This window comes from Lactuca saligna, chromosome 2 (assembly GCF_052625555.1).
Source record: "Lactuca saligna cultivar CGN05327 chromosome 2, ASM5262555v1, whole genome shotgun sequence".
NCBI lineage: Eukaryota > Viridiplantae > Streptophyta > Magnoliopsida > Asterales > Asteraceae > Lactuca > Lactuca saligna.
This window is the reverse complement of record NC_136418.1, coordinates 105,387,514-105,408,644: the sequence shown is the minus strand read 5'-3', so window position 1 is coordinate 105,408,644 and position 21,131 is coordinate 105,387,514. Positions and strand designations below refer to the sequence as shown.

General features: G+C 34.8%; 1 protein-coding gene across 1 annotated transcript; it reads left to right on the top strand.

Moving 5' to 3' along the window:
• Positions 1-19,422: 19,422 nt before the first annotated feature.
• On the top strand, positions 19,423-20,832 carry LOC145031280 (xyloglucan endotransglucosylase protein 1-like). Its single transcript, XM_078979801.1, has 3 exons — positions 19,423-19,780; positions 20,051-20,244; positions 20,341-20,832. Exons 1-3 carry the CDS (start codon positions 19,490-19,492, stop codon positions 20,696-20,698), a joined length of 843 nt encoding a protein of 280 aa, XP_078835927.1. The 5' UTR covers positions 19,423-19,489; the 3' UTR covers positions 20,699-20,832.
• Positions 20,833-21,131: the final 299 nt, after the last annotated feature.

Genomic DNA, 21,131 nt, shown 5'->3' with positions numbered 1-21,131 from the left:
AAAAGACATGGGTAATTAGGGTTTCACCCTAACCATGCACACTATATAAGCATGCTTATGGGGCATGAAATGGAGCCTAAGGAAAACTAGTGAACTAGTGTGTGTGTGCATGTGTGTGGCCGAATTTATACAAGTGTGTATACTCTCTCAAAGTTTTCCATGAGTTTGTGGTGTTTTGTGATTCCATTTGAGGCATTCACACTATTAGTGCTTGGCCCTCAAACTCCTTAGAACCAAACTCATCAAAAGGTATGTAATCTCTTCTAACTCTTTTATGTTGAAATGTTCCCTATGCCATGTTAGATAGGTTATAAACCTTGGGAAATTTATTATTTTGCATGTATTTAGATAAACATAGATCCAAGGTTTGTTAGGGTTGCATGCACACTTAGGAAGTGTTAGATTGCTCAAAACCCAACAAGGAGGATGTGCAGAAGAACACATTTCGGATGCGCTATGCCCATTATGAGTTCGTGGTGATGCCGTTTGGGCTCACCAATGCTCCTTCCGCGTTCATGGACCTCATGAACCACATGTGCAGACCGATGTTGGATCGGTCTGTGATAGTTTTCATTGATGACATCTTGGTTTATTCCAAGACGCAGGAGGAGCACGAGGGGCATCTCCGAGAGGTATTGGAGACCCTGAGGAGAGAGAGCTTATATGCTAAGTTATCCAAGTGTGAGTTCTGGTGCACCTTGTCAACTAGGATGGGATGTTAGTAGACCCGGCCAAGATAAAGGCCGTGATGTGATGGGAGGTTCCAAAGTCTCCATCTGAGATTCAGAGTTTCCTGGGTTTAGCGGGATATTATCGGAGATTCATCCAGGATTTCTCCAAGATATCCATACCATTGACCAGGCTAACAAGGAAGGCCGTGGTCTTTCGTTGGGGGACTGAGCAGCAGTCAGCGTTCGAGACACTGAGACAGAGATTGTGCGACGCGCCAATCTTAGCCCTACCAGAGGGCATAGAGGATTTTGTTGTGTACTGCGATGCGTCCATCTCAGGTTTGGGCGCGGTATTGATGCAGAGAGGGCATGTCATCGCCTATACGTCGAGGCAGCTGAAGCCTCACGAGGCGAATTACCCGACGCATGACTTGGAGCTAGGGGCTATTGTGTTCGCCCTCAAGATTTGGCGTCATTACCTCAAGGGTTCGCTGTACCATTTACACGGACCATAAGAGTTTGAGGTACCTCATGGATCAACCGAATCTAATTATGAGGCAGCATCAGTGGTTGGACGTGGTAAAGGATTACAATTGCGAGATCCTTTATCACCCAGGGAATGCCAATGTGGGGCACTTAGCCGTAAGGCAGTGCCGATCCGAGATATCTGCCTACGGATGACAGTAGTGACTCCGCTGTTCGAGCGGATTCGGGAGGCTCAGCAGGAGGCTATGAAGGAGGAACATCGGAAGAGTGAGCGGGTTGTGGGATAGGTTTCCACCTTCGACTATGGTAGCCGAGGGTTATTGACTCTTCACTGTAGGGTGTGGGTACCTTATCATGGTGGTGTGCGCTAGGTTCTGATGGAGGAGGCGCACAAATCCCGGTTCTCTATTCATTTTGGGGCGACGAAGATATATAGGGATCTTCGTCTAGACTATTGGTGGCCCTGCATGAAGCATGACATGGCTTGGTACGTTAAGTGGTGTTTGACCTGCAGGAAGGTCAAGGCCGAGCATCAGAGACCGCACGGCAAGATGCAGCTGTTGGACATCCCGTTGTGGAAATGGGAAGATATTACGATGTATTTTATCACAAAGGTTCCCGAGACCGCGCGAGGAGTGGATTCGATATGGCTCATCGTGGATCGATTGACCAAGAGCACCCATTTTATTCCAATTCAGGAGAGCATATCGGCCGAAAAGTTGGTTGACATTTATATCCGGGAGATAGTGTCACGACACGGGGTGCTAGGATCCGTGATTTCGGATAGGGATGTGTGTTTTACTTCCAGGTTTTGGAAGAAATTTCATGATGAGTTGGGCACTCGTCTGCATTTTATTCTTTCACCCGCAGACAGATGGTCAGAGTGAGCGGACCATCCAGACTCTTGAGGATATGTCGCAGGCATGCGTTATAGACTTCGGTGGTAGCTGGGACACCTATCTTCCTCCAACTGAGTTCTCGTACAACAACAGCTACCACGAGAGTATTGATCGACCTCCCTTCGAAATGTTGTACGGGAGGAGGTGTCGGACCCCGATATGTTGGGGTGAGGTTGGCCAGAGGGTCATGGGGAGCACCGAAGTGGTGCTCAAGATGACCGAGAAGATTCAGCAAGTTCGGAGCAGGATTTAGACTACACAGAGTCGGCAGAAAAGTTATGCCGACAAGCGCCGTTCAGACTTGGAATTCCAAGTTGGGGATATGGTTCTTCTGAACGTATCACCATGGAAAGGCGTCATCCGATTCAGAAAACGAGGCAAGTTGGGCCCAAGGTACATCGGGACATTCAGGGTTGTAGCCCGGGTGGGCAAGGTGGCATATAGGTTGGATCTGCCAGTCGAACTCAGCCAGATCCACAACACTTTCCACATCTCTCAGTTGCGGAAGTGTCTGGTGGATGACTCGGTAGTGGTGCCTTTGGAGGATATTCAGGTTGATGACAGCCTGAATTACATTGAGCGGCCTGTGGCAATCCTCGACAGGAAGTCGAAGGATCTGAGGAACAAGAGGGTGGAACTCGTAAAGGTGCAATATCAGCACCGGAAAGGATCGGAGTGGACTTGGGAGCTGGTGGAAGAGATGATGGAGCACTACCCCAAGCTGTTTCAGGATCGAGCAGCAGACTTCGAGGACAAAGTCTAAAATAAGTGGGGCAGATTTGTAGCACCTAGTTCCCGGTACGTATTTCTTGTAATTAATAATTCTAATTTCAAGCATTTTTGCCTTGGACTCGGATAGTTGAAGGACCGACTCGTCGAGTAGGAGCGGAATGAGTCGCGGGGTCTGAGCCTCGGACTCGACGAGTAGGCCCTGTTTGGGATAAAACCCTAACCCGAGTGTTTGCACCCAATTTAAGACCTCTAACTCCGCCTCCTTTGTCACTATCACTTCCAGAGAGCTGTAGAGCGAAACCCTAGCCTCCATATTGTTCTTATGAGTGATTTTTGCTTGGTGAAGTAAGTTTGGAGCTTAGAAGAAGAAGGAGGAAGTTGAAGAGTGCAAGAAGGGGAGTAGATTCGAAATCTACACTGTGAGAAGTTTCCATTCAACCGGAGGATTACCGATTCAGTAGTCAGGCGCTTAGCAAGCAGACTTTCAGCTGCTACTTTTTAAGGTGAGTTACCTTCCAGTAGCGGTGGGTCTAAGGTCACAATGCCAGCCCACCAGTAGGAGACGTATGATAGATGATTATCTTTGTGATATCATCTAGGTTTGTTACTACCTGATATGTTTTATGCTAGCATGATATGTTGTATGTGATAGTAGTAGAGTTCGGTTGTTAGGACCGAAGGGTAGTCAGACACCCCAGGTACATCTGACAGTATGTGATGATATGTTTGCATGCTGGCTTGTTATGTTAAATGTGATAGAGCTAGTAGGAGGGGACTAGTCCCCGAGTTCGGTTGTTAGGACCGAAGGGTAGTTCAGGAAACCTATATATGTCTGATAATATGCTTATGTTATCTTATATGTGATAGTAGTAGTATGGGTGAAATAGTCCCCGAGGTTCGGTTGTTAGGACTGAAGGGTTGTCAGCACCCCAGAATGGCTTGACATGGGAAGGTCGGCACCCCAAAATGGCCGTACGAGTAGGTCGGCACCCCAAAATGGCTGTACCCGGTAGGTCGGGTACCCCAGAAATGCCTGGCAGTACATATGTGATATGATTGTATGGTATGTGGTACGATGGAGGGACTCACTAAGCTTCGTGTTTACAGTTTTCAGTTTTGGTTTCAGGTACCTCTTCAGCGAAGGGGAAGGAGCTAGCGCGGTAGCGGCACATCATACACACACACATTGGATTTCGGCATTATGAGATGTTATGAGATTGTACTCTGACGTTATTATTATTTTCACATTTTGGGTTTCATACACGTAATATGTTTTATGAAATGATATGATCGGATGATGTTTTACTATAAATATTTTACAAACCACTTCTTTTAAATGAAATTTTTTGGCGTGAAAAATGGGTTGTTGCAAAAACCAATTTCTACTCAGGAACTTGAAGAAGAATTAAAATTGGTTAAACAAGAAATTAAAAAAATACTTCTTATTGTTGAAAAGGGAAAACCATCCCTAAAAAATAAAAAAGAATTTCAAGAAATCAAAAAAGACAAAGAAAATGAAGAAGTATTAATTGGAAAGATTATAAATTCACAACTTTCTCAAAAATGGATTACTCAGATTACTCTAGTAAATTATAATATTCAGATCAAGATAACAACTTTAACTAATAGTGGTGCAGACATGAAATGCATCCAAGAAGGAATAATTCATACTCACTTCTCTAAAAAAAACTTCTTCTAGATTAATGGAGCAGGAGGCTCAAAATTAATAGTAAATTACAAAATTTTGAATGTTTATATTTGTAATGATCAAGACTACTGTTTCAAAACCCATTTAATTTTTGTAAAAAATCATACTTCTCCTCTAATTCTAGGAAAATCTTTATTACTATAGTATATCCATTTAATGTCCATGAGATGGAATTAAAACTAATATTTTTGGAAACAAAATTATGTTCAAATTTTGTGAACCTATTCAATACTCAAATATAAATATACTCAATTATAAAACAAAACAAGCTAGATATCTTATTAATGAAATAAATGATATTCATATTATTAATCAATTAGAAGGAAAAACATATTCAAGACAAAATAACAGCTTTAAAATCAAAATTTGAAAAGAGTGTTTGCTCTAATATTCCAAATGCCTTTTGGAGCAGAAAACAACATAACGTCAAATTACCTTACATTAATTTTTTTAATGAAAAATACATTCCTTCAAAATCAAGAGCCATTCACATGAATAATGAACTCGAAGTTCATTGTAAAAAGGAAATTCAAGACTTATTAGATAAACAACTAATAAGACATTCTAAGTCACCATGGTCTTGTTCGGCCTTTTATCTTATGAATGCAACCAAATTAGAAAGAGGATCACCTATATTGGTTATCAATTATAAACATCTAAATATTGTTCGGCCTTTTATGTTATGGATGCAACCAAATTAGAAAGAGGATCACCTATATTGGTTATCAATTATAAACATCTAAATAAAGTTTTAAATGGATTAGATATCCTATTCCCAATAAAAGAGATTTATTGAAAAAACTTTATGATTCAAAAATATTTTCAAATTTTGATATGAAATTAGGGTTTTGGAAAATACAACTTCATGAATTTGATATATATATATATATATATATATATATATATATATATATATATATATATATATATATATATATATATATATATATATATATATATATATATATAACTGGTTTTAATGTTCCTCTTGGACATAACGAATGGAACGTTTTGCTTTTCGGATTAAAAAATCCTTCTTCTGACTTTCAAAATATTATGAATGATATCATCATTTTTATAAATAGTTTCACTATTGTTTATATTGATGATGTTCTTATCTTTTCAAAAACTATTGACTAACATTTTAGACATTTGAACATACTCCATGATCTTATTAATAAAAATGGTTTAGATATATCAACAATAAAAATGCATTTATTTAAAGATCAGATACGTTTTTTAGGGAATGGAATCATTAAAAATACCATTAGACTAATAACAAGAAGTTTAGAAATTTTAAGTAAATTCCTTGACGAAATCAAAGATAAAAAACAACTTCAAAGATTCTTAGGATGTTTAAACTATATACATGGATTTTTCAAAGATTTTGGAATTATATGTTAATCTCTTTATAATGGATTAAAGGATAATCTAGAACCAAGGACTCAAAAACATACTAATATAGTTAAAAATATTAAACAAAAAATTCCAACATTACCATGTTTAAATCTACCCCATCAAAATGAAAAAAATTATAGTTGAAAGTGATGTTAGTGATATTGGATTTGGAGGTATATTAAAACAAATAATTTTAGATTCAAAAGATGAACAACTAGTTGGATATTTTTTCTGGTGCTTGGAATGTTACCCAAAGAAACTATTAAACGGTAATTTTTTTTTAAGCATTGTTCTATGCATCAAAAAGTTTTAAGATGATTTATTTATGAAACAGTTTTTATTAAGCATTGATTGTCAATCTGCAAAATCAATTTTAGAAAAGGATATTAAAACATTATTTCCAAACAAAATTTTGCCAGATGGCAAGCCTTTTTAGGCAAATTTGATTTTGAAAAAGATTTTTTAAAGGACAAAATAATTCACTTTCAGATATTCTTTCTCGTGAAATTTTATAGGGGAAATGAGTTCTTCCTCTTCATCCTCCAAAATAGATAACAAGTAGCCTATTTCTTAAAAACTTGTACATTTTCCCCCTTGTCCAAATAGATTTTCTCCTTTATCTCCAAAAAACAAATCTGTACTTTTTACTGACATTCTTCAAAACAAAGAGTCTAAACTTCTCACTCCTAATATTTTTCCAATCAAAATTGTTAGTCCGTTTATCAAATCTCCATCCTCGTCTCCGTTGGGAAATCAAAAGGTTGTTCCTTCTAGTCCCAATAAGACTCCATATATTATAAATCCAAATATTGAAAGAGTTTAAATTCTTGAAGACTCTCAAAATTTAAAGTTAAATCATGGATTTCATATCCTCACTATCATCTTTTCGGTCACGGAAAAACCTTTTATTCCGATCCTTATAAGACCAGATAATATTATCAAACCATTCTTCAAGAATTTGGTTCTACATGTTTCACTTATCGTTCCAATTCATCTGAAGGGATAACTGATGACAGTAAAGCTCAAATTCTTAAAGTCATTTCTCCTTAAGATTGGTCGATAAATCCACATTTTGAAAGGATTTTGGTAGGATATCATGCTTACCCAAAATATTCCTATTATGATTATCAAGAGTATGGTCCAAAGCATTCCTTGTACGCAATTATTCACATTATTGGTTTATCTTTTTTGATCTAAACTTTGACTATGAATACAACAAATGGTTTGTTAATTGGTGTAAGCTCATGGGCTTAATACCAAAATGTCTACCTGATGAAGTTTTGAATGGATTTCTCAAATTATAAGAGTTATTTGCTCAACCTATCCCTGAATTTGAATATCTATTAAATTTTTCCATGTTATTCAAAATTCCATGGATTATGTCATGTACTTATAATTATCAAGAAGCAAAAGACATTTCTCATCCATGGATTAACTACCAAAATAGAAAAAATGGTGCGAAAAATTCAAACTTCCTCAAGCCAACTCAACGAAGGTGATCAAATATTATAAAAAAATCCACCATTCTACAAAAGCAAAATAGAACAAATCCAGAACACCCCTCTCTTTGATCCTGAACTAGTAGCTAGAATTCTTTATGATGGCGGTTCATCACAAGAAGACCTTCAACATTATTACAAGATATCCGTAGATCCCCTACAGAATCAAATGAATCTACTACAAAAACTCAATTACTTCAAGACACTCAATACCCGTTTGATGATCCATACGATGATTAAAATATTCTAAATTTTATTTTGGTGTATACCTTCAATGTAGGATATTTTGTTTCAATGTTTTTCAAGATATCTAGTTTCTAAAAAATTAGGGTATTGTGTAATAAACATTATGTATGTACACAATATACCATGCTTGCATAAACACTTTTATCAAAATACATATTGTAGGTTTGTAATCATTATATGCCTCAAGAATTCAAAATTGATAATTAAAAAAGGTGTCTGCAATATAATTGAAGAATTGACTACCACTATGAAGAATTGACAACCTTTATGACAAGAAGACAAAAGAAGAAGACAAAAACATTGCCAAAAGAAGAATGATTTGACAACCATTATGACAAGAAGACAAGAACATTATCTAAAGAAGAAATTTTATTCCATCCACTCATGTACATGACAAACAAAAAATATTAAAGAAAAGATTCGGTAAACATCCGGTTACCAAGATTAAGAACAAAAATCTTCTATAAATTGAGTTGAAGTTTTTAGTTTCAAGCATTCGGAAAAAAATTCACTCTCTCAAATATATCATTTATGTTTAGAAAAATTCCTACTATTTCTCTATCTACCTCTTGATGTTCACAGTTTCTAGATTTCCAAATCATCATTTCTCAAAATGCTTGTAGTGATTGTATTCCAAGTCTAATCAAAGAAGATACTATTTAAAGAGTACTTTATTCAATTCTTATCAGTATACTCTTGAATTCATTTTCTTCTATAAATATTTTTGTTATTTATTATGATTATTTTATTTCAAATTATTGTAACAATTAATTCTACAATATTTGAGATTTTTGTTAAAATAAATTTTATTTTAAACAATCAAGCTAATCATATTATTATACCATAATTGAAACTAATTGAAATTATTTATCATTTCATATATATATATATATATATATATATATATATATATATATATATATATATATATAAGGGAGGGTTCTATAAAAATGCATGGTTAGGGCAATACATGTTGGAATCAATGAATGCATGACAACACATCCCTTTAGAGTAAACTACAGAAATAAATTCTACAATACATGCAAAAATGGCTCCTATGGTATGTCGAAAATTACCAATTTGGTCCTAAAAGTTTTGGAGTAGCACTAGTGGTCCAAAACTTTAATTTTGTTGTGAGTTTGGTCTAAAATTTTTAAAACTTTTTATATAGACAAATTTGCCATGATATTTTCTCTTTTTCCCTTTTTAATTACTTTGCCAAATTTCTAATAAAAAAATCACCACACCACTACCCCATACTTTATACCTTGTCGCCTCTTCCACTTAATCTCTTTACTTCACCAGAGCAAGTTGCTAGAGATTTGGGAACACCCCTGAGTAGTCACCGCACCACCATTGGAACGTCACCAGACCACTATTGGAATGCCATCAAACCACCATTGGACCCTACCACCATCACCTGTCAACACCCATATGAGCTAAGAACAAGAGATTATGAAAAAGGCTAATGAAATCAAGCCCAATTTTTACAGATTAATCAATAAAACACTTGAGCAATAAGATTTCTAAACCCATAATAACAATCAAAAAATTACAAATCCAAATTAACTCTAGCCTTCACATATACAAAATCCAGAAAATGACACCGATATAGATTTTTAAACTGTTACACCCCGAAACCGAAGGCAGAAACGTCCCGGGGTGGAGGTGACATCATGAAGTATTGCAACCAATGTACATAGTAAGCATAGTAAACACAAAACATTACATTACATATGAATAATTACATTTGTTTGAAAACAAAGTGTTACAAAAGTTATACATATATATCATATGAACAAAAGTTAAGACGAGCCTTCTGTACGCTTCATCTTCTCCAAAAGATCGATGTGTACTTGTCTAATGTGGACCTGAGAATACAAGCAGTTTGAAAATCAGCATAAAGCTGGTGAGTTCATAAGAGGTTTTGTTTTCTGAAAATGTACAAGTTTCCTTTGGTTTTCCGAAAAAGTTTGTTATCCAAGAAAATCCCATATTTTCTTATAAGTAAATTTTAGTTATTCGTTTGTTATACGATCCGGTTATGTACAGTTTGTTATCCCAGAAAAACCCTTATTTTCCTAAAAGTTAAGTGTAGTTATCGGATCTGAAAGTAATGTACAAGTGTCTACCATACTTTATGTGTTCGTGTGATGTTTCCTGAAAACCTGATTATCCTAGAAAAGTACATTAGTTTTAACACATATATAAAACTAGTAAGTAAGTATAAAAATATTCATAATCTAAATTGCGAGTTCCATAACCATACTATAGACTGGATAAGGCTCGAAACAGGGGCCAATATCTTCTATGACTTTTGTCACCCTTGAACCTTTCGGTTCGACTGTAGCTAGCAGCCAGGTGCGGGGTTGTCAATCCCGTATAGATCTATACACTCAAGTCGCGTTCTCCCTCCAAGAGATTCTGGTTACAGGGGTAGTCCTACACTCTCGTAACTAGGGGGACTGTTACAATGATGTGTCTCCAATCTTAAGATTAATGAATTATAAGATAGTAAAACCTGAAAATTCTGTTTAATTAGTCCTTCACTCTCGTAACTAGGGGGAGTGTTATCAAGGACTTTTCTAAAGTTCTAAGTTTAATATTACTATTCCTCCACTCTCGTAACTAGGGGGAGTGGTAAGGTTCTAAGTTTAACGTTATTATTCCTTCACTCTCGAATCTACGGGGAGTGGTAAAGTTCTAAGTTTAATGTTATTATTCCTTCACTCTCGAATCTACGAGCAGTGGTAAAGTTCTAAGTTTAATGTTATTATTCCTTCACTCTCGAATCTACGGGGAGTGGTAAAGTTCTAAGTTTAATGTTATTAGTCCTGCACTCTCGTATCTACGGGGAGTGATATCAATAAAGTTTTAAATTTTTAAGATTCATGCCTTTAACAATAATGATTTGGAAATTCATTTGTGAAATATAAAATATAACATTTTAAAATGAGTTTCATAAATAATATGACGGTTTACTCTGCAAGTCGAACGATTGGTTAATACAGTTTTCTAGTGTTAAAAGCATACGAAATATGAAACAGTTCAAATGAAATCATAAGTTTGAGTACATGATCTCCTTGTACTTTTGCTTGTATTCCCCCTGAAAACATTGAAAACATGGAAAACGTAGGGGTATGAATTCACTAGACGAGAAAACGTGTCAGTTTGGATGCTATGTGTCGATTTGGGGCTTCATATCGCGCGAGGTTCCTATGTAATATGGAATGATACAAAAATGTTTCTAATTAGACTTTAATTCACTAATTAGATGTGATTATACACTCCAAGATGCGAAAACACTTCAAATCAAGGGTTTGGAGTGACCCGGGTGGCATTTATGGATGAATAGGGCTTAAATAATGAGTTTGCTCTTCAAGAGTAAACTCCTTAGGGATTTTTCGGCCCTAAGACCATGTCCACATGAGTTCACGGCCGTGAACTCATGGATGATGGGTTTTAAGGTGCTCAAGGGTCAAATATCACTTGGGGAATATTGCTAGGATTTAATCTAAGGCATAGGAAGGAATTATACCACCAAAGGAACCATCAAAGGGAGTTTATAGTTGTAAACTAGGATTTTACAGCCGTAAGCTCCTAAGTACCCTTTCTTTTTATGTTTTGGTGGTCTTAGATCAATCACATGTGATTCAAACATATTTTACAAGCCATGGAGTGGATTTAGGGTATCATTTGACTAAGGTATAGGAGTTTACGGCCCAAGAACCTATCCTTGGGTGGTTTACAGCCGTAAGATCCTATGGGGGTGGTTTTCATCATGTTTAAGGCCCCTAAATCGATTGTGGTTGCTTCTAGACTTTAATCCAAGGCTTATGATGTGTTTAAGTGGCATCTTAACACTTTAAATTGAGTTTACTGCCCATGATATGGAGTTTATGGCCTAAGCATGTTCTTGGGTAGTAAACTCTTGTTTACTCCTCAAATGTTGAGTTCAAGGTGTTCTAAGTCCATTCCAATGAGTCCTTAAGTCAAATCCAAGCTCTATAAGTGATTTGGGAGGGTTTTCGGGCTCAAAAACCCATATTATGTGAGTTCATGGCCTAGGACTGTTCTTGGGTCGTAAACTCATGATAATGGCCCTATTTCATAGATTAAACACGAATTTGAAGATTAAAGATGTTATATTATGAGTTAGGATTGCTACCTTGAAGATTTGGGGCTTGAATTTGATGATTTTTGGACCTAGAACTTGGATTGAGGAGAGAGACTAGAGAGAGAATGGAAAAGGCTTCAAATGAGGCTTTCTCAACTTTATATATGGTTAAAGTTTGAGACACAGAGGAATTCTACCCGATACTGACGTTAAGCGAGGCTTTTGGTCGCACCCGATTAAGTTGTCGTAACCCGATATGGTCAAAACTAAAATTTTTCTAAGTAATAGTTTGGGATGTTTTCATGAGCGTCTAACATGTTTGGATACCAATTAAGTCATAATACAAGTCTAAAAAATAATGACTTAATTTAAAAGCTTAAACGGAAACAATTTCGAAAAAGATGAATTTTATGGACGGAAACGGGTTACGGCGATGGAGCAAACTTCGGATTGTCACATAAACCACACTAATGAACTTGAAAATGATTAAACACATAGTTGTTCAAACTGTTCATGATATGGAAAACACTAGATTCTTCTTCTCCGGTAGCATAGAAAATGTTCAAGATATACAAAACCCTAGATAATGTTGTTGCCCTTCTCGTTGTTGGATGTCAGATTCGTGCTCCCTTCTCGATTCGTCTTCTACGGTAGTGGAAACCGTAACTCTTGTGTCGCCCTACTTCTTTTTTTGAACACTTTGCAAAATCTTCTTTCTAGACTCAAAATCGAACACATCGTTGTCTTCTTCAGATGAAGAAAGCTAGGAAACAACTTATGAAAGAGAGATATCAAGGCGGTGAGCTATGGTGGAGATGGTAACCAGTGGTGTTGAAGATGATGTTTACTAGAGAGAAAGATGATGAAGAACTCGGAAGAAGAGTAGCATCATAAAAAAGAAGGGGGGAAGGGTGAGATGATAACATGTTTTCTTGGTTTAATTTTAAATCAGAAATATAACAAAATTAAAAAAAAAAATAGAAAATGAATTTAATGAGGGGCAAATATATCATTTTAAAGAAATTCAAAATAATTGGTACTAAACTTGTGATGCTAATTCAAACCTTTTTGGACCAAAGTGATAATTTTTGACATACCACAAGAACTATATATATATATATATATATATATATATATATATATATATATATATATATATATATATCGAGTAATACCCGAATTACCCAAACCTGACCCGATATTCGAATTACCCAAACTCGAATTACCCGAATTTAGTTTGGATAGAGTAACAAATATTTTTTCTAACATGAAAAACCCGAATTACCCGACCCGAATTACTCGAAACCCGAAAAAATTACCCAATCAACACCTTAGATCAGGATTAGTTTGTTAAGTTTAAGTTTATGGAACAAATCTACAACAAAATTACAAAACCCTAATTAAATATCATTTTTTTTGCAAGTCCAAACTTGACTTTTTTTTAAAGTAGTTAAAGAAAAATACAAACAAAGTAAACCATTTTATTTCTTGAAAATAAATCGACTAAAAGTCAGTACATGTAAGAAAAAGTAAAGTTGATGCATCAATGCTTTAATACTTTATTTAGAAGTGATTATGATGCATGAGTATAGTTTTTGGAAAGTGTTAAAATGTCTAAGTTAAGTATTTTTGAAGTGTCGATAAATGAAAAGTATTTATTTAAAGCCATACACATTTTTAAGTCTAACGAAAAACAAAGAAATTATATTCGATTTATGTCCAACGTAGTTCGATTCCTATTTTATTTTTTTATTTTTTATTTTTTGATTTTATTGATCTTTCCCACCACTATACTTTTGTCACGAATAAAGAAAGACAAATATAAAAGTTGGGTACTTTTGAAAACTCTATTACTTAGTATTTGGAAGGAAAGGTCAATTCCATTGGAGGTAGTACAAGTGAATGGACCATGCCTTTGAAACCATTATTCATTGATGTCACCTCTTCTCGATCTTTTGCAACTACTTATATTACTAATAATTAAGTATATGTACTCAAACAACATGACAGAATGGACTAACCTAAGTTAAGTACAAGTATTCAAACAACACCAAGCTTCATCATAAAGGATGATTAAGCATTCAAACAACATCAATGATTCAGTACAAAAGATTATATACAATTTTTTATGATTAGCAGTTATTAACATATAACTTGTTCTTTTGGAAACTTTTTTTTGTTCAAACATAATATATATTTTTTTAACCGATAAATCTAATCCGTACTTAATTCCACATGTTCCAACAAATCTTAAATATTAAACTCAAAAAAAAGAAAAGAAAAAGAAAAAAAAATGCAAACATGATACCGATTAATTATACATGGTTTTCTAACACAAAGTAAATATTTTTTAAAGAATGTTTTGATTCCAAGAACCCCTTTTTTTGAGGGCCATGCATATAATAAATGAAGTAATAATGTTTGGAAGCATATAGTATGGTTGTCATCCACTTCTCAGTTCTCAGTCCCAATGAATCTCACAGCCAAAAGCAGGAAGCTGAGGGGGGCCATGCCTATTTCCCTGAGGTTCATGGAATCATTTGTTGAGACCTTTACTTTTGTTTTTATTGGCATCTCACACTTTCATCATAAATACACTATACTTTATTTGATGTCCTTTTTATTAATTTTCAAGAAGTTAATAAAACTTGGTGCAGAAAACATTTTTATCCATTTAGTTTTTGAGTAAATTACATGAATGATCGTGTGTTTGGTCATTTACTTATTTTTTTAATTCGAAAGGTTCCTACTATTTGTTTTTGTTACGCACTTGGTTTCTGTCTTAACTAAAAAAACTATTCAGCCATTGATTTTTTTAATTTATTTTAAATAAACACACCCTAACCCCACCCCTCACCTTACATTACATACCTCATCATTTTTTCATATTTAAATAATAGTATTTTTAGGTAAGTCAGAGACCAAGTGTGTAACAAAAACAAACAATAGGGACCAAACACGTAACAAAAACAAACATTAAAGACCTTCCGAGTTAAAAAAAAAAAAAAAAAGACAAAACTTAAAAAATGGTCCCTGTGGTTTTCAAAAATATCAAGTTTAATTCCTAAGTTCAAAAAAACTCATGGGTCGTCCCTGTGGTTTCAAAACTTTTAACAAATGGTCCTTTTCGTTAACTCCGTTAGCTTTTGCCCGTTAAGTGAAGGGCATTTCGGTCATATCACTACTACAGGGACCATATATAAAGTTTTGTCTCATTTAAAAAAAGAAAAATATATATAATTATTTAATGTGAAGGGGGCCCACCCACTTTTTTTTCTCTCTCTCTCTCTCTCTCTCTCTCTCTCTCTCTCTCTCTTTTTCGTTTTCGTCTCACGAACATCACAATGAAACCAAATATCCACCCACTGCTATTTCCCTCTCGTTCGTATCTCACCGACTGACCAAATTCGGGATTATATTGAATGATCAACAATAATCAGAAAGCATAAGGCTATCGCACCAGAGAAAGAAAAACGATTTTTGTGGTAAACAAGAAACAAATAACAGGGGTAGGGATGTGTGTAACTATGTGTTTGCTTGTGTGTGTTTCATGTTATCTTTCTTGAAGCAATTACCAACTATTCCTCCTTCTCTCTCGTGATACAACATCGATGGTAGACCCAACTCCAAATAGAGAAGAAGACCAGAGCCAGCCTCCGCCTACAAGCTCGATGGAACCTATATTAAAGCAATAAAAGCCCAGGTGATACCCAAACGATACGCACCTGTTGTAAGGCGCGTCAACCTGCCTGATCCTAAATCAAGCCACCGAATTGAGAAAAATAAAGAAACCCATCCATAGATTGAAGCAACGGATGTTGATTGGAACACATAAAACAAACATCAAGTAAATATGAAGAGAAACATTGAAATCATGAACACCCATTTCAATATAATCACTTAAAATAAAATAAAATGGTAATAAAAAGTCATTGTAAAGATTGGATGCTGGATATAAGAACAGAACAAAGAAATAGAATTCTGGTATTGCAGAGAAGATGACCACCTAAGTACATATTGGTTCCGATGAGCTCCAAATGTGTTTTCCGACATATGAACAACTAGTTCAGATCAAGATGGAAAAAATTAGATGCAGTCATTTGTAGTCCTCAGAAATCAGATGCAGACCTGCGGTTCCTTCTTCATCATCGATTTAGATGTGGAGTTTTGATTTTCTTCACAAACCACAAACATTTGGAGTAACGATGGTTGATATTCCATCTGTGATTCTTGCTTAAGTCAAAGAGCTTTTACGAGGAACAATTGTTCATCTAGTTTTTTATTTCATTGCAGATTTTTATAGGTTTATTAAATTTTGTTGATTTCACATGTGTTTGTTGACATAAGTTTTGGGGAAGAAGCCACTAAAGATGGTGAAGGAATGAAAAAAGAAATGGGCTTTTACGGTAGAGAGAGAGAGAGAGAGAGAGAGAGAGAGAGAGAGAAAGAAAAGAGAGATGGGTGGGTCCCCTTTATATTAAATAATTATATATATATATTTTAAATAAGACAAAAATTCATAAATGGTCCCTGTAGTAGTGAAATGACCGAAATGTCCTTCATTTAATGTTCAAAAGCTAACGGAGTTAATGAAAATGACCATTTGTTAAAAGTTTTGAAACCACAGGGACGATCGGTGAGGTTTTTTGAACTTAGGGATTAAACTTGATATTTTCGAAAACCACAGGGACCATTTTTGAAGTTTTGTCTAAAAAAAAATAAATTAGAGAGCAAATGTGCAAATTACCTCAAACCATAGGGACCATTCCTGTAATTTACTCTTAATTTTTCTGTATTTGGTTAAAATTTTATCTTTTTATTTAGACAAAATTGCAAAGTGGTCCCTGTGGTATGCATTTTTTTGGGGGTTTCAGTCCAAACCTCGACATTTTTGGATTCAGGGTCCTTTTGGCCTAGTTTGTACGTAGAAATAGTCCTTCGACTTAACTTCCGTTAAGTTATTGCTGTTAACTCCCTCATGTCCATCTCACATGAGGGTATATTTGTCTTTTCATATATAAAGAAACATTTTTGCACCTAAAAATATATCTTTTTTTAAATCTTAATTAATACCTACTTATTATTTTTAATAATTACAAAATAAAAGAGGTCTCTCTCTTTCTCTCTCTCTCTCTCTCTCTCATCGTCTTCTACATAGTAACTAAACCAACCATGTTCTACATTGTAACTCATACATACACCTATACATACTCTGAAAATCGATTATGCAAATCATTTTTTATTTTGTTTATGGGCTAGACTAACACCAACCACATCAGTCATCCCACCACACCTGTTGTGAATCGGATTTCAAGATCATACATTTTCTTCTTCGCGAGGGTATATATTGTTTTGTTTTATACATGCTTGTGAGGAGAGGGATGCTCTGTTATGGGTAATCGATTTAGAAGGGAATGAAAAGAACCTAAAATGTTTCATCAAAAGTGCAGAGAAATGACAAAGCTTCCAGCCAGCTAGATAGAGCAGGAATCAAACCTCATATAAGATCTTTATAAGCTCATCAACTGCAAGAGTTTTAGAGAGAGAAAGACTAACTTGTTTCTATCAGATTTTGGGTTTTGGAGATATACATGTCCGATTTCATAGTTTTTTTTACATACATCCGAATTCCAAAATTTATGCTCCTGAATGAGGATCAGACGATTTCGTTTTGCCCATATTTATATGATCTTACAATTCTTCATTTTTCTCCTGAATAGGAGGTTCGGTTCAGCAACAGTCAATCGATGGATGATTAGATGGGGATAATCTCCAAACCATCTTACCCATTTTCCTTTCTCTGATTCCAAACCCCAACCCTTCCTTTTCGTCTCCTTCTTCTTTAGAATCAATAATTGTGGAGATTTGGGGTTTTAATTTCGAAGGTGTGCATTACAAGACCATCAATAAAAACACCGCCAGAAGATGTATGGCATCGAGATGGAGGTGAATCCGGTGACGATTTCAAAGGGAAACACCGAATTTGAATCTCTGTTGATGGAAGATGCTTGGGGTGACGAAAGGGGATTTTTAAATAGAGAGATGCGGGGTTGTAGTGGTCAACTGAGTCTCTAAACAACTGTCGTATATCCTCTACTATACCATTTTGTTCTTGTTGGATATTAATGGTGGAGGAGGATTATCGATTTATTTGGAGAGAGAGAGAGAGAGAGAGAGAGAGAGAGAGAGAGAGAGAGAGAGAGAGAGAGAGAGAGAGAGAGAGAGACCTTTTTTATTTTTTAATTATTAAAATAAATAAATAGGTATTAATTAATATTTTAAAAAAAGATATATTTTTTAGGTGCAAAAATGGTCATTTATATGTGAAAAGACAAATATACCCTAATGTGAGATGCACATGAAGGACTTAACAGCAATAACTTAACGGAAGTTAAGTCGATGGACCATTTCTATGTACAAACTAGGCCAAAAGAACCATGAATCCAAAAAAATCGAGATTTTAACTGAAATTTCAAAAAAATGCATACCTCATGAACCATTTTTGCAATTTTATCTTTTATTTATTTATCTTCTTTCCTTTCTGCGTTACAACTTCATAACAAAATTTGTCATATTGGATTGAGAGTGAGCTTTTGGAAAATTTCAAAACATTTTAATTTTTAATTTCTAGAAAAAAATATTTAAAATAAACAAAAAAACCTTGTTCCGAAATATAAACTAAAAGTTCTAACAACATCTCTGATGCAAGTTTTTTTTTTTTTTATAGGTTATTATTATTTGATTGAACATTGAATATATATCAATACCATTAAAGATGATATATTATTTGTTTTTTTATTAACCCTTTAATATATATATTTAAAGGTAAATATATTATTTGTTTTTTTATTAACCCTTTAATATATATTTAAAGGTAAATATATTATAATGGTCTCTCTCTCTCTCCATAATTTTATTGTAGTTTTAAATAAATTCTATTTCTTTAATACATATTTATTTCTATTAAATATTACAAACATTTATATATTAGAAACAATAGTAAAGTTTAACACAAACCGTAGTCATTAAAATACGATATATTCAAAAACAACTAATTAAATGAAATGGTCTATAAAACATTTTAGATAGATAGTGATTCATTATGTACACTTCTAAAAAAAACTATTGTAAAGATCAACATTAAAACTACTTGATACGGGTTTATAAAGAGGTGTTTTTGCTTACATGGAGGCGCCTTAACACCATGCTAACTATTGAAACACCGCCCCAACCTCTAGTTATGAGATGTGTCCGTATGAAATGTGGAAACTATAATAATAATAATAATAATAATAATAAAATCAAAATACTCGTTCTTTATATATTGAATAACTATCGTTTAATAATGTCCAAATAAAAGACCAATAAAACAACTGACCAAATAAAAAATAATTGAAGCACAAGTACCAAAACTGTAGTTACTGTAAAGACTTATTCAAATTCATATGGAAAACTTAAAGATATTATCCACTAATCGGGATGTTTGGCAATCCCCAAAACCAATGACCCCATCATCCAAAAAGCAAGCCAAACAAAAATACCCTTCCCCAGCTTTGATTATTGCCCAGCTGGCAACAGCTTCTCCGCTCCAGCTGGCATCCGATCACAAGCTTCATCACCTTTCTTTAAAACTTCCTACACTCCCTCTTCCTTCATTTACTATATATATTCATACTTCTAAAACCCAAAACCCACAACTCAAAACATCTTCTTTCTTCCTTAATCTTACCAAAATGGAATCTTTCTCTAATGGGTACTCAAAAAGTCTCTCTTTTACTGTTCTAATGGTGGCACTAACCTCTTTCCTCATGGTTGCTTCTGCTGGAAACTTTTATCAAGATTTTGATCTCACATGGGGTGATCATCGGGCCAAGATTTTCAATGGAGGCCAGCTTCTTTCACTCTCCTTGGATAAAGTATCCGGGTCGGGTTTTAAGTCCAAGAAAGAGTATTTGTTTGGGAGGATCGATATGCAACTCAAGCTTGTTTCAGGCAACTCTGCTGGAACTGTCACTGCTTATTATGTAAGTTTTTACAGTTTCTAAAACCATGTTGTTATGTTTCTCATGCAAATAGATAAATTTTAACTTTTGGGTTACGGAATTTTCTGAAAGCAACATGTGGGGTTTGATAAAGACATGATCACGGGTTTTTCAAGAACATTTTGAATGCTATGAAAAAAGAATATTGCTAGCTAGTAATATGAACTTGAAAATTTCGAAAGTGCATAGTAAAGATTCAGATATATGAATATGATCTTCAAAATTTGATAGTTAACTTATTATCTGTTGCAGTTGTCATCTGAAGGACCAACTCACGATGAAATCGACTTTGAGTTTTTAGGGAACACAACTGGTGATCCTTACATCTTGCATACAAATGTATTCACTCAAGGAAAAGGAAACAGAGAGCAACAGTTTTATCTCTGGTTTGATCCAACCAAGAACTTCCACACCTACTCAATCATCTGGGATTCTCAAAAGATAGTGTAAGAACTAAGAGAATATCATGATTCGGAATCGACGTTATCTTTCTATTGTTTTACACTTTTCTTTAACACGCTCTTTTTATCTTGTGTTTTCAGTTTCTTGGTGGATAACACTCCTATAAGAGTATTCGCAAATGCAGAGAGAAAAGGTGTTGCTTTTCCTAAAAACCAACCTATGAAGATATACTCGAGTTTATGGAACGCTGATGATTGGGCTACGAGGGGTGGTTTGGTCAAAACTGATTGGTCAAAGGCACCATTTACTGCTTACTATAGAAACTTCAATGTTCAGGGGTCGACTTCTTCAAGGTTCTTGAATGGAGCATGGCAAAGTCAGGAACTTGATGCATATAGTAGAAGAAGATTGAGATGGGTTCAGAAGAATTTCATGATTTATAATTATTGCTCAGATTTAAAGCGGTTTCCTCAAGGTTTACCTACAGAATGTAGATAGGGTTTAAAAGTTTGTTTCTGATAATGGTGTCTGTACACACGTATCATTGGTGATGATTATTTTCTGTAGTTTGTAATCAAGTTCTTGTTAATTAATGTCATATGTTAAGTTAATAAATAACTTTATTTGTTCTCTCTCGCGATATCATGTTTTCAAAATTTACCCTTTTTTTGTGATATTGGCACTCGATATAGATGCATGTAAAGTGACTAGCGGGACAGGGTAAGGTCGGATAGGTCACAACGGCTACTATAATCAAGGAAAGGAATCATCGCTAAAGCCTAAATGTAAAGTTTAGGGAAAATAACTCTTGAGGGTAATTAACTTTTGCGTTTGTACTTTCCTTTTTTTTGTATTCAATATACCATTGAACTTGTTGTTGGTGTTTACCATAGCCCTTTGACCGGCTTTTGACCTGTGATAGCCGGTCAAA

Excerpts from the sequence above, each read along its gene's own strand:
- LOC145031280 (XM_078979801.1), top strand. The coding sequence starts at position 19,490 with ATGGAATCTTTCTCTAATGGGTACTCAAAAAGTCTCTCTTTTACTGTT. Across the intron at positions 19,781-20,050 it reads GAACTGTCACTGCTTATTAT|TTGTCATCTGAAGGACCAAC; the intron begins GTAAGTTTTTAC and ends TATCTGTTGCAG. Across the intron at positions 20,245-20,340 it reads TGGGATTCTCAAAAGATAGT|TTTCTTGGTGGATAACACTC; the intron begins GTAAGAACTAAG and ends TTGTGTTTTCAG.